The sequence below is a fragment of the Rosa chinensis genome, chromosome 6 (genome assembly GCF_002994745.2).
Source record: "Rosa chinensis cultivar Old Blush chromosome 6, RchiOBHm-V2, whole genome shotgun sequence".
Classification (NCBI taxonomy): Eukaryota; Viridiplantae; Streptophyta; class Magnoliopsida; order Rosales; family Rosaceae; genus Rosa; species Rosa chinensis.
Genome location: NC_037093.1, coordinates 61,487,644 through 61,513,284, shown reverse-complemented (window position 1 = coordinate 61,513,284; position 25,641 = coordinate 61,487,644). Strand labels below are relative to the sequence as shown.

At 37.0% G+C, this 25,641-nt stretch overlaps 4 protein-coding genes across 4 annotated transcripts; 1 reads left to right on the top strand and 3 right to left on the bottom strand.

Annotated features, from left to right (window-relative positions):
• Positions 1-111: 111 nt before the first annotated feature.
• LOC112172819 (outer envelope pore protein 24, chloroplastic) lies at positions 112-2,387 on the bottom strand. The gene is made up of 3 exons (XM_024310306.2): positions 2,088-2,387; positions 1,637-1,996; positions 112-458 (listed from the first exon to the last, which is right to left on the bottom strand). The coding sequence occupies exons 1-3, from the start codon at positions 2,289-2,291 to the stop codon at positions 378-380; spliced, it is 645 nt and encodes a 214-aa protein (XP_024166074.1). The 5' UTR covers positions 2,292-2,387; the 3' UTR covers positions 112-377.
• Positions 2,388-8,118: 5,731 nt separating this feature from the next.
• LOC112174037 lies at positions 8,119-13,072 on the top strand. Its single transcript, XM_024311731.2, has 6 exons — positions 8,119-8,415; positions 9,380-10,885; positions 10,965-11,037; positions 12,166-12,554; positions 12,652-12,750; positions 12,856-13,072. The coding sequence occupies exons 2-6, from the start codon at positions 9,443-9,445 to the stop codon at positions 13,060-13,062; spliced, it is 2,211 nt and encodes a 736-aa protein (XP_024167499.1). The 5' UTR covers positions 8,119-8,415; positions 9,380-9,442; the 3' UTR covers positions 13,063-13,072.
• A 569-nt stretch (positions 13,073-13,641) lies between these two features.
• On the bottom strand, positions 13,642-17,456 carry LOC112174036 (COP9 signalosome complex subunit 4). Its single transcript, XM_024311730.2, has 14 exons — positions 17,119-17,456; positions 16,867-17,018; positions 16,355-16,458; positions 16,201-16,261; positions 15,645-15,737; positions 15,446-15,546; positions 15,214-15,322; positions 15,078-15,122; positions 14,896-14,964; positions 14,708-14,799; positions 14,577-14,619; positions 14,387-14,446; positions 14,192-14,251; positions 13,642-14,006 (listed from the first exon to the last, which is right to left on the bottom strand). The coding sequence occupies exons 1-14, from the start codon at positions 17,246-17,248 to the stop codon at positions 13,932-13,934; spliced, it is 1,194 nt and encodes a 397-aa protein (XP_024167498.1). The 5' UTR covers positions 17,249-17,456; the 3' UTR covers positions 13,642-13,931.
• A 2,880-nt stretch (positions 17,457-20,336) lies between these two features.
• On the bottom strand, positions 20,337-20,993 carry LOC112168903 (putative F-box protein At3g16210). The gene has a single exon (XM_024305839.2). The coding sequence runs from the start codon at positions 20,991-20,993 to the stop codon at positions 20,337-20,339; it is 657 nt and encodes a 218-aa protein (XP_024161607.2).
• Between the last annotated feature and the right edge of the window lie 4,648 nt (positions 20,994-25,641).

The window sequence follows — 25,641 nt, the reverse complement described above, 5'->3', positions numbered from 1 at the left end:
TCCATGGTCGAGATATAATGTTAGTTTGGCAGCCCAATTTATACGCGGCGCCAGGCTCTGCAGTTCATTCTCAAGCAAACATATTCAGTGTAAAAAGGGAAGAAACCATGGTCACTCCAAAAGAGACTGACTTCATTTTGTATGAATTGGAGATTTATGATCATTCATTAGAATCAGAACATCATAGATCAACAAATCGTATTTTAGGTTATTACTAGTTTCAATAATGCTAGTATCAAGCTGCCAATTGTGAATCTCACTAATAAAAACACACTATTCAACAGCCAAAAGATGTTTTAAAGCCAACAGCAACCAATCATAAGCTGTTCACCAGACTATAAGAAATTTTGATGGCAAATGGAACAAATCAGATTACTTCATATCTCAAAATCCCAAGTACTCTCAGCTGTTAACTTAGGCACTTTACGTTCCTCGGCCAAGTTGACAGATGCTGACACCTGCAAAGAATATAACACCACTATTAAAAAGGCTTTGCTCAAGTATAGGAGGCTCATCAGTAAATAATAAACATAATAAACCAGTGAAGGTTGAAACACAACAAAACATTCATGACAACCTTAAGTTGCGCCAAATCATAATTGTCAAACTAAAAATAAAACTATATCCTAGAAAACCCTTGAAGCAACATGTCCAAGTTGACAGAGCTTCTCGACATTTGGAAACCAATTTGCTCAGTAACAGACAGGTGGATTTGTGTTTAACATTTGATTGATGGCCACGTATATAGACTTGACGCAATTGAGCTCCATGGCATTGAAATGACATTATCACTCAATGCAGTCCTCTCCACCACAGAACACTCCTACTTCCTCTATGCAGTTTCACCTTTGATGTTATTGCCCACCAACAATTCAATCCAATCACAGAACTAGTCGCGGCCATAATGTCAACCCCTATAATCCCCTATTGTCAATACAGATTAGAAGAACATAATACTAATTACCCAAACTGTTCCTAGAACCCTTCACGGCTTCATGCAAATATTATCTGATCAGACTGGCCACTAAAGCATATAAGAGTCAAAACTCCCAGTATCCCAAGTATCAAATGTCAAATTTTAGAGGCTTCCCCATCTTCCCAGATGCCGATCTCACATTTATCAACACCCTCATAAAAATAGACGATGTCACCGTTGTTCTCCTGATTAAGGTCAGTTCAATTCCTTGACAGATTAAGACTATACATGAAACCGAAATGTCACCTCAGTTGGTGGAAGTATAACCGAGTTGTAAAAAAGACAGGAACACCAGTGATCCAAAAGCTAGTGGCAATTGCATATTCAAAATCAATTAAAAGTATATCTTATTAATTCCCTAACAGTTACTTCAAACCTATATACGATCAAGCAATGGTGACTATAATCAAATGACACAATTGTTGGATAGATAGATTTATGCTCAAATAGTCTATAACGGATACGTCTATACCATATGTATTGAGTTATTATCAACTATATTACTAATCGAAAACGCATCTTCGAATTGGTTAAGCAAGCAATACCTGACTCCTTAATCGAATTTAGAACCCGAACCCTAACCACATGCTTACTTGGAACTTCAAATTTCTACACAACTATAGGTAGCAAATTTAAATACAAACAACAAAATTCAATTACCTTGAAAGAGCCATTCACTTTCGAATTCCTCGACCATTCCAGCCCCAAGAGCTTGCTCGAAGTCTGGTAACTAGCCCTGAACACATCATCACCATAAACCCTCCTCGAAACCGCAAAATCCCACGAATTCTTGGCCACATCATAGCTAGGCTCGAACGTGGTCACCCCACCGTGCAGATAACTGTACTTGAGCTTCCCATTTCCGGTGCCGAGTACGTGATTGGCCGAGACCTTGTTGGCCGGATTGAGCACCAGAGTCCCGTCCAAAATAGTCCTGTTGTCACCTTTGCTGTGAATGTAAGTCAGATTCAAGGGCTTTTCTGCAACCCTAATTGTGTTCATAAACTGAAACCTAAAGTCCTGCACCACAATTCGAATTGAGGGGAAGTTGGTTAAAACGGCGACGTTTTGGCGGTGATTGAAGTCATGAGGAGTGGAAATTTGTGTGTACCTTTTTGGGGACGTTGTAGTCGACGATGAAGACGCCGGGTTTTTCGACGGCGAGAACCAAGCCGTTGAGGCTGGGGCCCCCGACGACGGTGGCATCGGTGAGAGAAGCTCGGAGCTTGACGTCGCTGGCGAAAACGGCAACGTTAGCGGCGGCGCCGCTCTTGTCTGTGTCGTACCTACCCTTCAAAGATGCTTTCATCGTCATTGTAAGCAAAGTGGGGCGAGATTATACGGGCGGAGAGGTAGAAGAGCGGATGTTGAGGGTTTTGTGAATACAATTTTTTGTTTTTATTTTTATTTTTAAATAAAAAAATGTTGGGTGTACCGCCTTCTGAAATCTTCTTTCGTTTTGTTCGCTTTGCATTAATTTATTGATGAAGATATATGACGACTGCTACCAAACCGTTGCGGTACAAAATTCAAGAGAAGTCAAATTGAATTACACTGAAATTACGGCTATAGTATTGAAGCGGTAATCTTTGATATTTGTCCCTTTTTTGCATTTAATAAAATGATTTAGAGTGTGGTTGTATTCATACTTCTTCAATTGGTATTTGGATCTCTAGTTTTACTTTTACCACTAAATATTTGTATTTATTTTTATTTACCCTCCAATTCACAATCTTTACGGATCCAACCCTAACAACGTAGTCGATCTAGATTGAATGAAAAATGTCTAGGTTTTTTCTACAAGAACTGTGGGAATTAATGGATTATAAAATTCATTCATTTTAATCGCCTTTTCTACTTTATTAATAAAAATAGTAATGGAAAACATGTAATTAGCAAGAACCTGATAATTTAGTTGGGAATGGTTGTTTATGAAGATGAAGCGGAGGAGGGGAAGACACGAGTTGGGAACTTTGAATTAATGGTAAGCAAAAACAAACAAGAAAAGGTGGTTTGTAAGGTTTATTGATATTAGAGACTAACCATAGTAGAGGCGGTAGCGGTCAAGCTTATGCATCAAATCATGATCTAGAGAACGAGAAGAAAGATGGCTTCAATTATAGGATAGAGAGTGCAAATCTAGGTTGTTGTTCTAGACTTCTAGTTTGTCGTGGTTTTCTTCTATGCTACAATTTTTATTTTATTTTCAATTTTTAAGAAAGGACAAAGTGGAGATCAAATTTGTTCAAAACTATGGGAGATCTACATACCAATTTTGGAGGTATGATTAGAACCACTCAATCATTTATTGATGAGTTAAAGTGTCAAATTGATTCCATTAAAAAAAAAAGTCAAATCGATTATTAGTTTTTTTTTTTTTTAAATAAAGTTTAATTGCATTAGATGATCAACTAATAAGTCAGAGTCTAACATACACTTAAGGACATAAAAATGGCAGGGAAACAACCATGCTCCTATCTAAGTAATGTAAACTCATTACAAGTCAATTTGAGCCCACTTGTAAAGCGCACCCATGAACTAAGAACAACTCCGTGTCTTCTAGGGCAAAAACATTGATTAGTCTCTCTATTAGCCAGACGCGCAATTGAGGTACCAACAGAGAGCCACTCCCTAGCAAACAAATAGGAGCAATTCCTTATCCATAAGTCGCTTGAAAAAATACCAATCTTATTTCAGATAATTACCAACTTCCACATAAGTCATGATCCGCAAACGATTGGTCTTGGACCAGATATCAGCCCAACTACCCAAGAAAGTCCACCTCTTGGGCCAGGTCCACCCTCACCCTTAAGTGATGATAAATGAGGGTGGCAAGGCACTCTCCTTCAAGGCCCACAAAATAGAGCCCAGTAGTTGAAGTTGGAGCCCAGGCCCAAAGGCCCAAGCCCAAATTCTTAGAGACAAAAAAAAAACGATTATTAGTTCACCAACATAATACTTCTAGTAATGTCCTCACTCGTAAAAAATTCTTCATCTATGTAATACTACTTTTAAAACAAACAAACATCCTAATGGCCTCTTCCGGTAGTGATTGATGGCTAGTGAGCTCTAGCCTCGTTGTTGTTGTGTTGCTGCCAGACGAGAATTTTGGTATTGCTGCTGGCTGGGAATTTTGCTATTGCTCCTGGTATGGGATAGGTGGACTTGAAGGTGAGAGGGATTGGTCGACAATGTTTTTGGTGTAAAGCACCTCGGTGATGAAGCTTTCGTTTTGCAGTGGTGTAAGACTTGTAACTGGTGGTGTGCTGGGATTTGGGCGTGTTCCAACTTTACCAGACGGCGGCGGCGGCAATGGCAGCATGATGGGAGTAGCCTGTGGGCTGGGGGCTAGGCCAATCCTGTTGGACTTTGGGCTCCTTTCCTTTGGGTCTTGGGCTCCTTTTTTAGTTTAGTTTAGTTTAACTTTCTAATCATTTCATACTTTTCTAGGGATCTATGCTCGTTAATTCTTAGTGAGCTCTAATGAGTATAGTTTTACTTTGCCTATTCACTATCTTTTAGCTTATAGGCTCGCTTTTATTAAGCGAGCACTAAATGTAAAAGGGTGGTTCTAGTTGGACCTCCAAATTTGCTATTTAGACCTCTCATACTTAGTACACTTCTAATTTACTTTTTAGAATACTTGAAAAACTAAGTAGACCTCCTTATTTTTACCAAAATGCCCTTGAACATGAGATACAATAATCTGTTATTCTACTTTTTATCTCTATCTTCAACCACGAGAAGAAAAATGAATCAAAATCACATGACATTGCTCTCTTATGAGTGAGTCTCTCATCCGCCAAAATTAATCAGATGGTTAGTTCTCGATCTTGATATGTTGTTGGAACCCCTTCGAATTTGCTAAAAGAATGATTTCAAGAGTATTGGGTTGGAAGATCGAGTAATAACTATATCATAATATTCAATTAATTTAGTTTAAGAAAATTCCAAATCAGATTGTTTTGAATTTACTTTTGTAATAAATGATAGGCCATGTATAGAAATTATTATTTTTATTTAATTGTTTTAAGTAAATTATAAAACTATATAGGCAATATAAGGAAATATCGGGGAAAAAAAATTTAATTGAATGTTATATTTGGTTGGAGGAGGTAAGAAAAGTATTTATTTATTTACTTACTTAATTTTTCATTTTTCTCTCTTTGTCCTTATTTGTCTTTTCATATAAGTTGACAGAGTCAATTAATAACTGAAAAAAAATTAGAGGTGCAAATATCAAATTTGGAGGTCCGACTAAAACCACCTAATGTAAAATGAGTGATTTATACTTATGTACCATCGTGGTACCCCAACAATCTCTTGAATGTCTATTAATAGCAGCGGAAGGGTATGTAATGGTCGTTCTAATTTAAGATCAATATACTGACTCTGCCTACATTGAAAAAATGTAATACTACTTTTATGGCCAATAACCTCGTAAACCTCGAAATAAGATCTTGAATGTAACATTTCTCTCGCGTGAAAGAAGTTGCAATCTCTTTATCAATTTCTAGGGAAAAAGTCACAAACAGTACCCCAATTTAAAGTCATTCTACGCTTTGGTACCTCATTTTCTAAATATATCACTTTGATACCTCAACTTATTATTTATGCATAAGATTCATACACGCTGTTAATAACACCGTTAACTCAAGTGTTATGTAGCTTTTTGCTATGGGTATTTTCGTCAATTTATATTTTCCCACCAAAAATTCCAGGGGAGATGATCTAAAATTCCTTTCTTTTTGCTAAAAATAAATCTGTCATTAAGGAAAATATTATATTTGGTTTATGGAAGATCAATTTAAGTTATTGTACTAGAATTTTTGACTTATTGTTATGATCCCAGGAAACATAATAATTAAAATGAGAAGAGGTGAGAGATTTATTGTTTTCAGCCTGCTAATTCACAAATAGAGAGTGATTTGGATAAGATCAAATTGTCTGCTAGCTTTATTAATTGTTGATTCTATATCATCTTATTTTAGCTCTTCAAATGTAATTTGTTGGGTAGATACTAAGTTTCTTTCAAGTTTAGGATTTGAGTCTTTCCCCTTTTAATTGAAGAACTCTTAAGACAGAGAAGGAAAAATGCTTATTCAATTCATTATGCATAATCAATTTCAATACCAATCATAGCAGATTGTCTCTAGTAGAGTTGTAGAAATTGCTTGAAACTTTTAGTATTTATGGTTGTTGTAGTTATTTGCTTACTCTTTAAATATAGATCCATGGTTATTTGGTTTCATCGGCAATGAAGAAAGATGTTTGTTGTGTTTTTGTTTTTTAATAAAAATAAATATGAATTAACGGAGTGAGTTTTTATTAAATGGCAAATAACATGAGATTTTTGGTGGGAAAATATGAATTGACGAAAATACCCATGACAAAAAGCTACATGACACTTGAGTTAACGGTGTTATTAACGGCGTGTATGAATCTTATGCATAAATAATAAGTTGAGGTATCAAAGTGATATATTTAAAAGATGAGGTACCAAAGTGTAGAATGACTTTAAGTTGGGGTACTGTTTGTGACGTTTTCCCCAATTTCTATGTAATTTAACATTAAAAACAAAAATCACAAGTACAAAAACCTAAGTCCGTGCCCCACCGACCAAGCAATACCAAATGGAAAGGATCCAAACCCGAGTAGTTAGGAGATAGCCTTTGCTCCAGAGCAGCCATTGCCACCATGCGCGGCTACAATAGGGTTTAGTAGATGTAACTGTCATCCGGTACATACGCAACACAATATTGACACCATCACTACAAATCTCCCTCTTTGCTCTTCAAATCCAAAGAACGACACGTTAGCATTTTTGTAAAGTTGATGCCTCCCATGAAGGCAATGCCGAAACTAGCAAGATTTGGTATAAAGTTGTAAAAAAATGACCACATGAGCTCATATCCCTAAACCCTAAACCACACTAGGTGTAAATTTCAATATTTGGTTACCACTTTTGGCTGCGCCACCACTTCACTTGAATTGATGCTTGCTGACATTATTATTCTCTTTGACAGTCACCTTGATCATATTTACATTATCAACTTTTTTTTTTCACCCAATACATCTAAATGTTATATCAAAGTTCACCAATATTAACATTTACCATAACCATCACCACCACCCCACACTCTCCATCGCACTCCAACCATCACCAATTGTCACTACAGCGACATCAAAGCCACCACCCTTAACCTATAATAACAACACCCTACCAATGTTGCCACATTCAGCGCCATAGTCACTAAAAATACCACCATTGATCTGTCACTATTATCACCATCCCATCAACACTATCATCGAATAAACTACTATAATTTAGGGGTCATCATTTGGCCCTTAGGCCCTAAATCCGCCCGACCTGGCCCTTGCATTAGGGCGGGTTGGCCTGACCCTTTTTTAAATAGGGTAGGGTATGGGCCATGAGAATGAAACCCGGCCCGGCCCTTTAGGCCGGCCCGAATAAGTCCTAATAATTTTCTATTTTTTCTATTTTTTAATTATGTTTCTCTTTTTTCTATAATATGCAATTTATCTCTTTTTTTGCAATTGATTTCTTAAGCTTTGTTTTCTTTAGTTTTTATTTTCTTTGTTACATAACAATTAATATTAAGAGATTTAGAGAGATAATTAATTGAATATAACCACCTTAACTAATTTAAAAAGAGAAACATAATTAAAAAATAGAAAACAGTATGCTCAAATTTCTACGTGTTTAATTTGAAATTATGAGGAACACAACCGAATAAGATAGACAAAACTACAAACAAAGCCATATGTTCAATTTCTACAATGAGATACAAAAATATACAACTAGGAGATAGACAAATCTCGATCGATCTCCCCCAAATTTAAAGCAATTTAATACCATTTCTTTTTCAAACTTAAAACAAAACGTTACATGTGTCGATTTCACCCACCACACTTTTTTAGTTTTTTTCATCCAACACTCATCTTCATTCATAGCATGAATGTGATTTTATCTTCAAAGGACATATCGACGGCTAGATGCAAAACCACGTGTCACCAGTTCCATACCCATGTACAGCACCCAATAATTTCCCCTCCCCCCCCGATTATTTAAGCGAGAGAACGTTGGTTCCCGCCAAACCATAATTGGGTTTGGCGCGAGGTTTCTAACTTTTCTACCCTCTAAAATCCCCCCCTTTTTGTTCCGCCACTCCAGTCTCCAAAAGTCCAAATCTAAAACCTAGCCGGCTCATTTTTCTCTACTCTCTACTGTTTCTCTCTCTCGGTGAATCCAAACAAGCTTCCTCTCTCTCTCTCTCTCTCCCCGTCTATTTCAGTTCAGATTCGATTTCTCCGAGACGGTGAATTTTTGTTGGATTCAGACGACTCTTGTCTTCAACTCCCATCTAATTCGAATCAGATCCGAGACGCCGCTGGATTTTTTGATCTTCCGATCTCCGGTGAGTTATTTTCAGCTTCAATTTTTTCAAATTTAGTTTATGAAGTACGCTTTCGCGTTTAGATCTGTGAGATCCGTCTTCAAGTTTTGCAGATATCTGGTAGATCTGTAACATTTAGGTTTTATAACAAAATGTTGTGTGTCCCGAAACGGGAATAGTGATCGTAGTTAAGGTCGATGAAGTATAGCGGCAGATAGAAAAGTCATTAGAATTTAGCGTCTGCGGTCTTCTTGGTTAAAAGGTGCATTGATTGGTTTAGGAAGAAATGAATTGATGTTAAATAGTTAAAAAAATTTAGTCTAATTATCAAATTTTGTTTGCAAGGGTTGTTATATATATATATATATATATATCACAGAATTTATGGCTTGCAATTGCAATTAGAATGCATCATTTCATGATTGACATGTTGATTTCATATTTGTATATTTGGAGTTCATAATGTAATTGGAGGCTTCCATACTCGATACATTCTGGGCAATTTGTTAGAGAGTTTGCATCATCAGTTAGAACTTTCGTTCTGGTATGGAATTGTAAAGGCTTGGCAAACACTAATTGATACAAAAATATGCTTTATTGACCCAGACCATTGCACAGCAGTCAAAACTTTATCATTTTTATGATTATTTGTTATGATGGATGGATATTAGATGAAATATAGCATGTATAAGGTTCAAGTCATCATGGCCATTCGTTGTTCTAGCAAAATGGAAGTCATTCTTGTCTGTTTTACAGCAAATAGTCTTGTTGTCATGTTGTATTGGATAGAGTTTCATTTTGCATACTAGGTTGCCCTCTCATTGAAGTTGTTGCTTCCATTTGTGGTGCTAGTAAAATTTTATGTGATTTGCATATTTAGCTTACGTAGTACATGATAATGCCACTCATCTCTTTTGGCATTGGATTGTAACATTTTTCTGTTAATGGAATATTAATTTATCACTAAAGTCTGTCTTCATTGCAGGGAGATCATACTAGGCATCGTAATCATTTGTGTTCTAGCAAGAATCATTGAGTTCTATATCTGATGGAATTGAGAAGTTGCATCCATTTGCACTTCATCAAGACTCTGACTGGTGGCGTATTGAAAAAAACACTGAATGTGGCTAGTGGAAAACCAGTACTCAGATTCAAGAATGTGAAAGACATATGTGAAGAACTAGATGCCAAAAATGGTCATTTGTTTCCAACAATTCCACCAAAAGATGAGTTCCGGGGCCTGCATATTGACAGCTCTAGGATCATGACTGAAAGCACAGATACAGGTAATGTTGGAAATATAAAAATCAAGAGTGAACCTGAAGATTCTGGCTTTGATTGTAATGATGGAGGAAACAGTGATTTGGATTGCTTTGGTAATGTGACACTGAAGCAGATCAAGCAGACATGCAAGACAAAGAAAAGAAAGCGTTCAAAGTTCACTGATTTGAACGAACAATTAGAAATGTGCTCTCCTGTAAAACAAGAGTATTCAATGTCGCAAGCTAATGAAGATAATGATCTCCTGGAGCCTCTAAGTAATTTGAGATCTAAACTTTCAAAGAATGCAAAGGCCAAGACAAAAAGCAAGCGTGTGAAAAAAGGTGCCTCTACCATCTCTCAAAAAGCCACAATAACTATCAAATCAGAACAGATCCCAACTGAGCAGGAGCTACTCCAATTCAATCAGGTTACACCTGCATGTGAGAGGGACATTGAAGTAGATGTTCCTGAACCTGGTTGTTCGGATGTCCAAAACACAAGCTGTTTTGATGATGATACCTCTCTGGTTTATGACAATATGGTGAGTTATTATGGAGTAGTGCCAACTGAATTCCCTATGACAGCTGCTGAATTGTCAATTTTTCCAACAGATGAAAATCAGAGCTGCGTTGTTTATGAACCATTTTGTGAAGATATGGAGTATGATCCTATGCCACTTCAGGTTGTAAGCAACTCAGGTTGGGATATAGTCAAGGCAGATGATACTGAGATAACCAATTACCAGTGTTTAGATTTTTGGCCTGCATTAGAATCTAGGATTCAAGGATATATCATGAATTCAGTTCACCCTGACCTCATTGAAGCAATATCTTCAGATGATACTATTTCCTCTGAGGATGCATTGTTATGTCAGATTAACAGTGAGACCAAAGATGGTTTATTTCGGTGCACGGAACCAATTAAGGGATCTGATGCATGTACATCTGATGCCTATAGCAAAGGTGATTTACCTTCTAATCAGGAAGCCAGTGCTAACTCTGTTGGTGATTGTGACTTGGGCTCTGGTAGCTGTTTGGTGTCTGTGGCTGATCACGTTTCCATGTCAAACGAAGAGGAGAAGCAATCTCAATTGTTTGCATGTGCTGATGCAAAAATAAGCTTGTCTCCTGGGGACATTTCATGTGAGGCTAGTGATGAGTGTACAGCAGCAGCTAGTGGTGGGTACTTAAAGCCGCAGCTTCCTCAAAGGCTTTTCCCAACAAGAAAGGTAAATGGTGTCTATTGGATGTTTATTAGCCTTGAATATATCATGAAGGTTGTTTAACCTAAATTGTTTTCATGTGCAGGCCATTTCACCAGCTTCCCAAGAAAAATTGTGCAAGGCTATGAAGTCAATTGAGTTACAGGATGGACATAGCGGTAAGTTATAAAGTCTTAGTTTTGATTCATGGAACCTTAACTCATACTGTATGTTGTGTTTAGGATCATAAATACTCTACACCACAAAACTAGGCAGCCATAAAGTGAATTTCTTGGTATTTCTGTTTGCTTGAAAGTTGAACTTAGATTCACTATTACCTATACATTTTCAAATTTTCTATTTGCTTCTCTACAAATTTTGCTTGTGAAACACAGGCCATCTATTGGGATGTATAATGCTAACGCATTCTTGTGGTCCAAGTAGAAAGCAGGGTGGTTGTTCTGGAATTATATCAAAAGCCATATTTTTTTTCATTATTTTAATTATATCAAAAGAAGTGTTTGATACCCCAGATTGGGAGCTGTGGTTTTTGTTTTCTTTTTTCCAATTGTTTTGTGGATAAGTGGTGAGCTAGCTGTGTTTTGGGTAGAGTAGCTGAAAAGGCCTTTCAATATTTTTCTCACAACAGCCCCTTACATGTTAATTAGTTTCTTCACGCCTTGTGTTCATGATGAAACTTTTAAATAAATTGTGTTTCTTCGGTGTTAAGTAACAAAAAGAAAAGGAATAAAGGAATTTTGTTAACAATAGGGAAGGAAGGGCGAGATGTGTGGGCTATTCACAATTTTCCCCGTGTCCTTAGGTTTCTACAGATTATCAGGTGTCACCACCTTGTGTTATTTAAAAAAGGTGATTATTGTATTGGAATTTGTATGCCTAAATCTGACTGTATTGCACTATGTACGTTTGTTGGGTAGCTGTTGCAATTTGGTTGTTAGAGGACCCCTTTTCTTCTTTTAGTCTGTGAAATTCTGTTCTGTACTCAGTTTCTGTTGATAAATTCTGTTATTTTCACATTTTCTTTGATGAAGAGTCTTTTGATTTGTTTTGTTTTTCTTGAAAAGGTTTCAGAGTAATAGTTTAAGCTCCCTTGCTCTTCTGTAAGCCTTTCTGAAATAAATATTTACCAGATGCCAAGAAATATTTTAGGGTCTCTAAAATTCAATTTAGTTGTATGGTCAGTACAATCTTTGTAATGAAATATTGCCTATCTCAGGTTCTTTGAATTCACCTTTTTTCTCTCTTTTCATTTCATGCACTTAATTCTGAGTTTGTGATAATTTCAGCGTGCAAGGGGAAACTATGTTTTGGAAAACATACTGAGAGTACAAACCATGGTGCTGAATGGCAGCCTAATCAGATCAGGAGACCTAAGTTCTCTATTACACCGCAAACCATTAGGAATCCCAAGAATGAGAAGATTAGTTCGCATCCTAGAGGCATCCCTAAAGCTTCTAATGGTTCTTCAACTGCACCACCACGTTTTAGTACAGGGTGTACATCCATTCGAACCTGTTCAGACAGTGCCATTGCATTCTCACAACGCCAGATGCATGACATTGAATGTATCACAACAAAACTCACAAATGAATTACAGACCATGAAGGAAATTGCAGAAGAAAGATTATTGTCCGGACCCTATCCTACCACATCACTGAAATATAATGCTGATGAGGTATGCTTTTATATGCTTCTCAATAACCTTATCTGTTGCACCCTTTATAATGTAATAGTGCTTGTCTATCTATATTTATACCCATAAATGGTGGCAGGTTAGAATGGCCATTCAGAATGTAACACGAGTTGAGGCTTCTGCTAAAAAGTTGCTCTCGATGATGTCAAGGGACTGTAGCCGATTTTGTAAAATCATGGTTTGCTCCTTGTCCTATTTTCTTCCCTCTCGTCATTTGGAAGCAATGCCATTGCTATATACCTATGCTCGCGGCATCATTTTGATTTTCATTTATGAATTGCAGAGAATGGCTGATCAGAATGATTCTAATGATTCCGAAGACGTTGGAAACAATCACCCAAAAACAACTATTGTAAACAAGGAGAGGAAGAAGATTACTTTTGCTGATGAAGCTGGGGAAAAGCTGTGCCATGTCAGGGTTTTTGAGAATGAGATGATATCATCTTCGGTAACTGGTCCATCTCAAAACCAGGAATTGCTAGTTAAATAACATGAATCACTTGCTAATTGACTTCTTGTAGATGTATATCTTTGTACGAGTGAGGCTGCATCTAAATTTGAGCTTTGGCTCCTTTTAGTATTCCCCTTTCATTTCTCATTCTTTTTCCACTGAATATGCGTTGCTGTGTATAAATTGTATCTTTCAATGATAAGAGTTTCCTTGTGCGTATACATCACCAAAAAATGTCGACTCCACAACCAAATTGTTCATCAGGCTTCTCTTTAACAGTTAATTTGAGTAGTGAGTCAATTCCAGAAAGCTTAAAACCCCTAGCTACTAGAGCATCCCCACCAAAAACGTATATAACTGGCAGGCCAGGTTAAACGGAACTTTTGTATGGGCGTTGAACGGTAAGATTGATCTTCTTGTTTTACAATTCCAGCCAAAAGTAACAAGCTTTTGGTTCTGGTTTTAGGCGAGACTGGCAAGTATGGAAGTCTTGGGTCCGGTAAGTATAGACAGGAGAATTGAGACCCTTCTCTTATCATGAATTTTCTCTAGAAGATTTATGAAAATACAAGGGGCCAGAGATCAAAGCAAATAATTAGCTAGGGCTAGCGGGGAGAATCACTCTTGGAATTCAAAGCCATCAATATCAAAAATTTTGCTTCTACCAGCATAATGCAAGAAGCTACAAGGATGCAACAGCCAAGAGAAAATCCAAGACTCCATAAATGGCATGACTTAATGTAACAGTCCTACATGGGCAATAAGGAAGTGATTTGCCATTACCAATCACAACCAAAATATTCACATATCAATTCCAGGTTAATAAGTATATCACAAGGTATTAATTGGTGAATGGGTGAAAAAACGGAGGTCCACTTCCAAATTCTGAAGCTAAGTCAACAACAAAATCAGACAGGAATTGCCAAGCCTTTCTTTGCCATGCTATCCAAGACGTCATTGAGCGCTTGACATAAGCCAACAATCTGCAGATACAGGTAGCCAGAGAAAGACTTAAAAGAGTTGAACCAAACAAAAGATATATAGTGTGAACTACTTGAAGTAACAATTTGGCCAGATTACACATCCAAATAGGGTTTAGGGTAGAGTCATTAAGTTTTTGAAATGAAATATGTAAGAATTTGACTTCTGACACTACCACTGAATTTACCTGCTGATCCCATTGTTGCAGCTCTTCAGTATCATCTTCAAAATGTATGACAGCTTCCACCTGTTATGGAACTTTTCAGATAAATGCCAACATGTATATAGATAAAAAGTCAAATTTGGAGTGGACTGCGTAGTCAAACAAGCCTGATGACTTTCAGCACTTCTTGGTCACAGTATGAGCAAGGTGAATTCATACCTGATCAATAGATCCCCTCATTCTGTCCTCATATATCATTCTTGAAGCAATCTTCTCAGCCTGTAAGCCACATATTGAATCCTTAGGAACATGAAGCATAGTAATAATGGTAACAGAGACCTGAATACGGAGTAGTGCTACTTAACAAATGAAGCACAAGATTCAACAAAAAGGGTATACAAGAGTGTACCTTTGGAGGCTCAATTCCAAGCAAGGTTCCCAACTCATCAAAACTGCAACAGAATCCATGATAAGTAACTAAACAGACCCACTACAATACAATAAGTTGAAGGTGGAAACCAACAGCGACATATAACCAACCTTATATTGGTGTAAAGTTTGCTGGCACTGAGAAGATTATGTTCAATCATTGCACGATCTAACACCGTAAAATTGTCTGGCAGAAGTGCTTTCTGTTGAAATAAGACAGACAAACTATTATAGCTTCCACGAAAAGGGTATGTGAAGATCCGATATCTGATATAGAAAAGAAAAAAAATACTTATAACCTGATGCGGCTTCAACTCTTCAGCAAATGCATCAATTTCTGGTTTCCTCAAAATTCTCTCCAAATACACCTAATAAGCATAGATATCCATTAAAGAAAGTAGTATACAGACGGGAGAAAAACGTAAAAGACCAAGACAATTATGATTTCAGAAACCATGTGGGTGTGTATGGAGAGAGAGACCTTTTGAAGTATTGGATAAACTTTCAGTTTTGAGCATCGCTCATCCTGAACCAAAATCGCAAGGTATCAGCATAACATGAAAGGAAAAACACATTAACACACACACACACACATAAAATCCAAGTAAGATGTTTACTTTGTACAAAGTGGCAAGAACACGGGAACGTTGTGGTCCTGCAGCGGCCAAAATTGTGCATGTAACTGCAGCAGATAAGGCTTGCTCCAAGGCATCCTCATCAATCTCTCTGCAATAAGTAAAAAGAAAAAAATAAGTATCTGCAGAATAAATTGAAAGAAGTAAAACTAATTATCATAATCAATATGCAGAAGAAATTTTTTGTAGGAGTTGAGATCAATTCTTGACATACTCATCTCCTATTTGCCTCTTCTCAATCTGAGAAATGTCATAATAACGTAATGCTGCTTCCAAGAACTTCCTCTTCAAATCTAAAATCCTTGCATAACAAACCTGTAGAGAAACAAGGAGGAAAAGTAGCAAATTCAAAACTCTAAAAACCAGCTGAATTTAATGCAATTACTTTCACTGAATATCCAACAATGACAAACCTTATACTGCAAATTCAATACTTCATGCTGACTGCTGCTAACCAAGAATGAAGCTTTATTAATAAATGCTTCTGCATTGACAGCATCATCATCCTACAAAATGAGTTTCTTTATTATATGTTCACACTTTTACAAGTATGTTCAATATCATAAAATCTGCATTAGTCGCAATGGATATTAAGGCTTCACTTTCCTCAATGAGCAAAACACTATAAACAACTTGGAAAGGCATGTCTACCAGTCACAGAGCATACAAGTCTTATTTACTCCTATATCAGCACTTCAAAGGGGTCCAAAGAATAACCATCAACTAAAGACAGGCTTTCTTCCTTAGTAAATGCTGATACAAGCACATGTTACATTGTTCACATCATGGATTACACAATAAATAATACAGACAGTCTCCACATCACTCCCAATGCAAACCACCCTCCTAAGAACCCCCTAATGCAGACACATCCAATGTATACTGTGCTAACTTAGTGAGGGTTGTGACAGACCAAACAGCAGCACTAAACACCACTCAAAAGCTAAACAGTTGGGGGAAAGCACATACCTCAAGATACAGGCGAGCAACTTGAACACACTTTGCTAACTTGAACTTGTCATCAATCACTCTGAATTGCAAAAACAGGTGTATCAGTAATTCCTACAGTCCATTCTTATGATAGGAAAAAGGAGCCCCAATAGAGTGGATCTTACTCACATACCTCATTGAGGAGTCTAGATTAATTCCACTGAGCATCTGAGCTGCTTTTGACCACTGCTGCTCAGACTCATACAGTTCTGCAAGTTTCTCCCTTATTATCAAAACCTGTAACGTTCGGAACATGAAGTACTTTTGAAATCAAAATACGCCCAAATCAAATGGTAGTCACGTGTCTTTCCAAAATGAATGAATTGGTCATCCTAGCAACCCCTACATTACATATGACACCATCATATCTAGCGACAGCTATACAAACCTATAAATTTCTATATTCCATAGACAATACACTACGAAAATTCTTTTAGCCTCAGCAAAAACATATTACTGCAAAGAAATTATCCTATTCTACTGACCCCTTGAACTAAACTTCTCAAAACCCTAGATTATCATACTACATTAACCTAAAAACCATCAAACACACGGAATAACTCCACTAAAAAAGTTCCGAATAAAGGCTAAACCGGCATATTATAGATTAACACCAAAAAAAAAACAAGCAGGTCCAAAACGAACCTGTTCTTCAAATGAAACACTGCGAGGCTGAATCTGAGCAAGGGTATAATGGGCAATCTCCTTCTGCGATTCCGGCTCCAACCGCCCCAAGTCCTGCGCAAAACTCTGCAACAGCTGCCGGGAAACCACCAGAGGGACGTCGTCCGACAACACTGAAGAGCCGCGAAAGGTTAAGATTGTAAAAAAAAAAACAAAAACAAACAAACAAACATTTTTGGGGAAAAATCAAGATAAGAGAATTCGGTAATTTACTGTGATCGATGAACTTCTTGGCCGGAACGACGTCGTCGGATGAGAACACAGTGGAGAGAATGTGCTTGTACTGCTCGATCTTCTGCCTCTGATCAGTGATCGCAGAGGCTTTGGCGAAGGCACCTTCCATGGCTCTTTGGTCTTTTGCTTCTGGAATTCTTTGAGGAAACCCTAAACCCTAATTTTGGAGAAGATTTTGTGTAGCTCCACCGCTACCAACTAGTTTGGTTGAATTGGTTCTGTAATTCTGAGACTTTGAAGATTATAGAGCGCTCTAGGAAGGAGTACGTTTGCAATTTGTATCCAGGCAAAACGCACCGTTTTATGTGTCTGACAGAGAAACGAAACGTCGTAAACTACACCCATAATGTTTCCTCTATAAATAGACTCTCTCTCTCTCTCTCTCTCTCTCTCTCTCTCTCTCTCTATTTTTATTTTTTTAATCAGGGTGAGGCAAATCCACAAGAGTATCCCAACAAAATCAGATTAATCTCCCGCCGCAAGTGCAAGAACCTGAAGACCCCTCAAACCTGCTGGCCACAAATTAGTGGGAGTTGGACTCGAAGACATAGATTGATGAGAGTTCCATACTAGACTACTAGACCGCTCGACCAACCTTACCTTACCGAGTGGTTCACTTTTTTCTTTTATTTTGTCTGATTCATCTATAATATTTATTTATAAAAGAGAGATTTTTATTTTTATTTAAAAATAAAAAACTAAATTATGAGGGCAGAAATTAATAATTTTTAATGAAAATTTAGAAGTATCAATATTTGAGGAGGTATAAGGACTACTTTGTGTTCTATAGAGTATAAATTGATTATTTCAATCCAAATGTGGTGACTTGGATACTTGCGTGATGTATATACAGAAATTTAGTAAACAATGTTTTCACATGATTAACTTTTAAAGTAACTTTTGTTTGTATAATGTAAAAATGTATCAAATAACTTGGATTATGAAATTCAGATTGTTATGTGTTAAATCACAACCGTATCTGAATTGCAAGATCGATCAGTTCAATATGTCAGACTCAGATATGTAAACTGATCAAATTGAATTGTGAATGTTCAAAAATATAAACCAACACTATTAGCAAAACAACAATTACCCACAGATTTTAATTTATGTGAAATAAGGTTTTCTCACACGAATTTCAGTGTGTGATGACTTTTACCCACGATACACACACATATTGAGTTACCGTGTAGTTTGTAGGGAGTAATACTCATTTCACATGGATTAGTTTGTCCGTGTAAATATTAGACGTGGGCTCCACTATCTTTCCATAAATATAAATTACCGTAATTGAATGCGGTCCGTGTGAACAACTCTATTTCACATGGATTTCTATGCCAAATATGTAAACTCTATTTCACACTGATTTCTGTGTGAAATACAATTCATATTTATTTATGTGTCAAAACCTATAACCTTATTGACACGGATTTTTGTGTGAAATCCCTATACTCTAACTCGCACTGATTTCAGTGTGTAAGGGTTACAACATTTAAAAAAAAAAAAAATTACTAATTAATTTGCACCCTGAACATAATAATACTTTTATTTCTCTACAATAAATATACTTCAAATATTTACAATAAAATGAACAAATCCACAACTCAATCGAAAATATTAAACTTTACATTCATAGCAAGATGTAATTTACATTTCTAGCAAATCACATTTCGTATCTAAGTAAATTCTTTACGCTCCAATTAAATATGAGTAAAAAAAACCATAGGCTTGCAAATTCATTGTTCTATTATGCAAGTTCTGATATTGGTGTACTTGGTTGGCTATTGTGTAAGCTAAAGGGCATAAAATTAAAAACTGTTTCTCAAGCATATGTGAGACATGCAGATCTAAGTTCCTGCAAATTTTAAGTTCCTACAACTTATTGTAATGGAAATCCGTCCCTCCATAATTCACATAACATAAAAAATTAACGATTTCTCAATAAACTAATTTGTAATACATACAGAAATCAGTGTGAATTGATATTCACACAGATAACCGTGTAAAAATATTTTAATTTTTACACAGACATCTGTTACTGTTGTTTATTCATATGAATTTCCGTGTTAACATTTCACTCAGATATTCGTATGTTAATCATTTCACACAAAAATCTGTACTAAAAACTTATTGTAACGAAATCTGTCCCTCCATAATTCACAATTAACGATTTCTAAATAAACTTATTTATAATACGTACAGAAATCAGTGTGAATTGATATTCACACAGATTACCGTGTGAAAATGTTTTAGTTTTTACACTGACATCTGTTTCTGTTGTTTCTTCACACGGATTTCTGTTGATATTGTTGTTGTATAAATTATTGTAGGCCCAATTATACCCATTTTACATAGTTATCTGTTAGTATTTATATTTCGCACGGATATCTGTGACTTTTAAATACAGTAAATTCGTGTGTATTGTTATTTTGCCAGAGTATCAAAACTGACCACATTACATAAGTTCTGTGTTTTTATTATGAGATCAAAAGTAAAAAAAATTACTTCAACCAACCCTTTGTACTCTGGAGCACATATATATCTGCAAACAAAGAGAAGAACAATAAAGGTAACAAATTAAGCTTCCCCTTGGGCTGTCATGCATCCTTGACATTTTATGCTGGTTGCTCACCACAAAGATTCGAGTTGTGTGCAAGCAAGATGTATATCAATTCAAGATGACAGATTCATGGTCACGATATCCGGTTACTCCTCTCGCAAATACTTATCAATACAAACTGAAAAATAACCAGATAAGCCCATCTCTTCCATGGCATTGCTGGCTTACTTCTGTAGTATTTTCAAGTGAGCTGGCTGTAGCACAACTGCACAAGCACACGAAAACTGCATCTTATAATATATAACTGGTGACAAGTCCATATTTATAAATGCTTCTATTTGACTTGATGATCAGTACTGTTGTCATTGATGTGATGATAGTTCCCAAGAAACTGGAAATGCAAAACCATGCTTGGTTAATTTCTGTATTATCCCACTGATCAAAAGTCATATAGATATCAACTACTATCAGAAGGCAAAATGAATAAAAACCAACTAGACTGAGTGATACTGATATTAGCGATCGAGGGCCAACTCAATTAGTCAAGTACTGGAGCCTTTCCTAATTAACATGGATATACTTATCGCTGGAACTAAAATATGAAGTAAAAAAAGTAACCAACATTAAAGAAGAGAGACTAACCCCTAGGATTATGAGCAACCAACTTGCCAGACTTCTTATCATGCCTAAATCTTTGAACATATATGCTCGAACCCCTGATGAGATCTTTAAGCAGAACAAAGCTTTGAATATGGACATATGCAGCATCATGAATATTTTCTATCCCATCAACCTCATTCTTCACAAAGCCCTCGTTTGGAGTACTATAACTCTGCAACCTATTATCTAACACCAAGACTTGCCTCTCCTTTGTGTATTCTAGAACACGAGTAGGATAATCACAACTACGTTTTACAAGACCACCCAGTATTTCTCTAATGTCAACCTCTCTGGTCCAAGAGTACTCCTTAACACCATAATTCTTCATCACCCAAATCCTGATATAATAGCTCGAGCGAACAGTTATAGAAAGGCAGCCGTTAAAGACTCCAAGGTTCAACTGAGCTTTATGGGGATCAAAACAACAAGGTGGCATTGGTAACTGCTCATAACTCTCACTTTCAAGGTTAAAGGAATGTATCACCAAAGAACCCTTACCACACTGGCCTATCCAATGGAGATATCCATTTACATAAATCCCATTTTCTTGCTCAGAATGGTAGCCGGGGTACCAAATGCTTCTCCAACTCCCGGAGCCAACCGTCAAAACCATCACCTTCTGAGCAAACGACATAAGAAGTACCGCCTTATAGACCTCAGTCTTGGGACTGTATCCAAACCCAAAACCAGTCCCAACTTAACTTTGAGAGCTAGTTTCCACGATAGGTAATGCAAGAGGTACAGACTCACCACTAATGGGATTGGATCGATATGTAAAAACTGATTATTTCCCGCTCAAAATCTTGGTAATGGCAAAGCAAGCCATTGCATACACCCGCAAATTTCCGGCTATGAGTTAGGTCTTCGGAAACCTTCAATGCAACATCTTTTGGGCTCGAGGCATTATCCCAGTCGACCAAGAAGTGGTGCTTCGTGGAGTGTAAGTATTTTGGGCAATTACCATTCAATACATGATTTCCCATTGTCACAAGGAAACCGGAGCTTCAAGGAAACAAAGAGGAAGATGTGTTCAAGCAGAATTGACTCACTGATCTTGAGTTTAATTCTCCAAATCATGCTGCACATTTTTAATTGATTTACATGTCTATTAAATTGATTTGGTGTATTTTGTATTAAAGACTTCTTGCATGCAAAACAAATAAGTTTTGATATCTTTCTATATCTATCTTATTTGGTGTTTTAAGAAAAGATTTGTTTGAGGGGGAGTTTTGCCTCTTGTATAAAAGGCTTCGAAACTAATACATTTTGTCAGGGTTTTCATCTGCAGCATAAAAACGTTTGTTCATTCTTGAACTATGTTTTTCCGTCAAAACCATTTTTCTGAAAACTCTCTTTATTTGTTTCATGCTTTATCTTGTGTTGTCTAGCACTTTCATAAATCATCCTCAAAGATCAGTGAGACATTGAGAACAAGAAAGATCAGTGATTTGATTAGAGTTGATAGATTGAAAATCAAGTAAATGTTAGATCAGTTGTAAATCAAGTTAGCATTTGTTGCTAAGTGATTGTGTATGTTATGAACAACATAACTTGTGTATTGTAAACTCTTTTGATTCATATTGGATTGATCTTTCGTGTTGGCTACGTTAAAAGCCACACAGTGAAGTTTCCTCAGTGGCGAGGTTTACACTGCGTTAGCAAATTCTGTGTCCCTATTGTTAAAATACTTTTGTAGTTAAATTGTTCTTTGAGTTGTAACGCAATATCGTTCCATTTGGTATTTTTATTTGGCATCAGAGCAGGTTCTAGATTATTCTAGTAGATCGCAGGGACGATGGAACAACATCGAGATAGGGCTGCTGGTGGATCTGTTAATAGTCCTCCATGGTTTGATGGAGGATGTGAAAAGTACACTCAATGGAAGATATACATGAAGTCATACTTGTATGCACAAGATGAACATGTATGGAACATTGTGGAAAATGGTTGGAAGACACCAATAATTCTAGCTAAAGGCGAGGGCTCATCAATCTCTATTCCCAAGCCACGGAAGGACTGGACTGACGTAGAAGTACGTGATCTTCAAGCCGATTTCAAAGCAAAAAATAGCATTTTCACCGCTCTCTCTGAACGTGAAAAACTGAGAATTAGTCACTGCGACACTGCAAAACAAGCTTGGAATCTGCTGCAGACTACATATGAAGGAAACAAAAAGGTACGTGCTCAAAAACTGCAAGGTCTGATATATGAATTTGAAACTATGACCATGGGAGAGGAGGAAACCGTGGATGACTTTCATAGTAGAATTCTAAAGATTACTGGTCAATGTCGTAGTCTAGGTGCCCCTTTTGATGAAGACAAGGTAGTCAAGAAAATACTTAGAGCCTTACCAGAAAAGTTTCACTCTAAAGTCACTAGTATTGAGGACTCATTTGACATTGATGAATACCCTTTGGATGAACTCATTGGAAATCTAAAGACTTATGAACTAAGACTAAAACCTGAAAAGAAATCCAAAGGTGTAGCTTTCAAGGCTGTGAAAGGGAAAGAAGAGGAAGATGAATCACTTGATCTTGCTCTTCTGACCAAAGAGTTCAAAAAGTTTCTTAGAAATAAATCCTCCTCTCAAAGCTTAAATGTTCCCAAGAAAAATTTTGTTAACAATGATAACAACGTTAGAGGGAATTTTAGAGCAAACAAATCTGGAAAAGTAAAATGCTATGAATGTGGTGGCTATGGCCATATTTCTATTGATTGTGGTAACAGGAAGCATGGAAATAGCAACAATAAATCCCTCCTCTCGACATGGAGTGATGATGAACCTCAGGAGATCAAAAATGTTACTTTCGTGTCATCTCTTTCACTTGAATCTGAAAGTGATGAAGAATTCTCAGATGATGAGACTAATGTCCGTTGCAAACAACTCTATAAAGCGTCAAAAGCCACATTAATCAAAAATGCAGGTTTGGAGGATGAAATTGTGAGGCTAAAAGCTAAAAATGAGAAGTTGGAACTTGCATGGAGGACCTCTCAGAACACGTGGGAACAAGAAAGAAACAAACTCATAGAAGAGCTACAGAACTCACAAAGCGACAAGAGTTCTCAGACCTGGAAGATACAATGCACTGAATTGAAAAACAAAATCAAGATGCTTGAACTTGAGGTAAAAGGACAACATGCTCTAAACTCAAACCTACTAACTGAAAATGAATCATTGCAGAAAGAGTTGAAGTCCACTCAAGAGAAGTTCACAAAGTTTGAGATAAGCTCTGCAACAGCATCTAAGTTATTCAACTCCGGAAAAACCCACCATGATACATTCGGACTTGGATATTCTGGAGAAAGCTCCAAAGGCACACACTTTGTGAGAGAGTCAAATTCGAAATTGGAGAAAGATGATCCCATCACTCAAGTCATCAAAGACTCTGTTACAAGGGCTGACAAAGAACCAAAATCTTCTCAGAATGTCACTCAGGTAAGGTTGAGTCGGATGCCTTCTACTAGTCATAACAGGTATGCGACTTTTAAGTCCTTTATTCCTACATGTCATTACTGTGGCAAGTTAGGACACATTAGACCAAGATGCAATGAGAGACTTAAGTTAATTCCATCTGGTGAGGAAAAGCTATCTGTAAAATCTTTACATTGTGAGCTTAAAGAGCAGAAAGAGCTTATCAACAAATTGGCTAGTCTGATTACTAAAGCAAACATGCAAAATAGAAGTAAACCTGTCTGGATTAGAAAGAACTTAAATAAACATCATTCTAATCACTCTGATTCTACTGACTCTATTAATGATGTCTGCCTCATGACAAGTGTAAATACAGATAATTCTTCAGCATACATTGAAGCAACTTGCCTGGTAGCACTCATGGCCTTGGCAGACAAGCGAAAAGATTTTTGGTATGTGGACAGTGGTTGCTCCAGACACATGACTGGAGATAAAGCTTGGTTTATCTCATTCGAAGATGAAAGCACTACGGGTTCAGTTACTTTTGGTGATGGGAGAAAAGCAAAAATACTTGCTCGAGGAACAGTCAATACTCCTGGAATTCCTAATCTAAAAAATGTCTTGTATGTAGAGGGTTTAACTGCCAATCTAATAAGTGTCAGTCACTTGGCTGATGATTATGAGGATGTGTGGTTCAATAAGTAAATATGTGTAATTCTTGATAACAAGGGAGAAAATATTATGAGAGGTAAGAGATCTTCAGATAACTGTTATCACATTCAATGTAATGAATCTCTAAATTTACAGGATTGCTTGACTGTGAGATCTGCCGAAGAAACATTTGAAATATGGCACAGAAGACTGGGGCATGTAAACTATCAGGATCTACTCAAATTATCCACTAAGCAGTGTGTCAGAGGTCTACCAGCACTAAGTGGTAGGACCGACAAGATATGTGGAGAATGCAAAATCGGTAAGCAAACCAGGTCCCCTCATAAAATAATAAACGCTGCCACTACCACAAGAGTTTTGGAACTGTTGCATATGGATCTCATGGGACCAGCTCAAACAGAAAGCATTGGAAGTAAGAAGTACATACTTGTGATCGTTGATGACTTCTCCAGGTACACTTGGGTTAATTTCCTAAGAGACAAGGCTGAAACCTTTGAATCATTCAAGGGATTAAACCAAAGAATACAAATTGAAAAACAGTCCACGAACATGTGCTTAGTAAGAGTAAGGTCAGATAATGGAACTGAGTTTAAAAATACTGCTTTTGCTAACTACTTTCATGAGTTAGGTGTTTCCCATGAGTTTTCAGCCCCGATCACTCCACAACAAAATGGAATAGTCGAGCGCAAAAATAGAGTGCTGTTAGACATGGCAAGGGTAATGCTGCATTCTATTGGTCTAAGCTCGAACTTTTGGGCTGAGGCTATTAATATTGCATGCTACACCATCAATAGAGTTTTCTTCAGACCTGGAACTGACCAAACAGCTTATGAGTTGTGGAAAGGTAAGAAACCAAACATACACCACCTTCGTGTGTTTGGAAGCCCCTGCTACATATTAAGAGATCGAGAACAACTCCGAAAATTTGATGCTCGAAGCGATGATGGTGTCTTCCTCGGATATTCTACTAATAGTCGGGCTTATAGAGTCTATAACAAAAGAACCAGGATTGTCATGGAATCTATCAATGTGTCTATTGATGATTCCTACATTAGACAGGAGGAAACCTTTGCAGAAACATCACCCACATGCAAACCAGAACCAGAAGACACATCAACCACTAATGAACAGAGAGAAAATGCTGACAACATCTTCGAGCTAGTTCCTCAAGCAAAAGAGGGTTCAAGCAAGTCCAAAA

Excerpts from the sequence above, each read along its gene's own strand:
- LOC112172819 (XM_024310306.2), bottom strand. The coding sequence starts at position 2,291 with ATGACGATGAAAGCATCTTTGAAGGGTAGGTACGACACAGACAAGAGC. Across the intron at positions 1,997-2,087 it reads ACTACAACGTCCCCAAAAAG|GACTTTAGGTTTCAGTTTAT; the intron begins GTACACACAAAT and ends ATTGTGGTGCAG. Across the intron at positions 459-1,636 it reads AAGTGAATGGCTCTTTCAAG|GTGTCAGCATCTGTCAACTT; the intron begins GTAATTGAATTT and ends TATTCTTTGCAG.
- LOC112174037 (XM_024311731.2), top strand. The coding sequence starts at position 9,443 with ATGGAATTGAGAAGTTGCATCCATTTGCACTTCATCAAGACTCTGACT. Across the intron at positions 10,886-10,964 it reads GGCTTTTCCCAACAAGAAAG|GCCATTTCACCAGCTTCCCA; the intron begins GTAAATGGTGTC and ends TTTCATGTGCAG. Across the intron at positions 12,555-12,651 it reads TGAAATATAATGCTGATGAG|GTTAGAATGGCCATTCAGAA; the intron begins GTATGCTTTTAT and ends AAATGGTGGCAG.
- LOC112174036 (XM_024311730.2), bottom strand. The coding sequence starts at position 17,248 with ATGGAAGGTGCCTTCGCCAAAGCCTCTGCGATCACTGATCAGAGGCAG. Across the intron at positions 17,019-17,118 it reads CAAGAAGTTCATCGATCACA|TGTTGTCGGACGACGTCCCT; the intron begins GTAAATTACCGA and ends GCGGCTCTTCAG. Across the intron at positions 14,800-14,895 it reads AAGAGTTGAAGCCGCATCAG|AAAGCACTTCTGCCAGACAA; the intron begins GTTATAAGTATT and ends TTATTTCAACAG.
- LOC112168903 (XM_024305839.2), bottom strand. The coding sequence starts at position 20,993 with ATGTCGTTTGCTCAGAAGGTGATGGTTTTGACGGTTGGCTCCGGGAGT.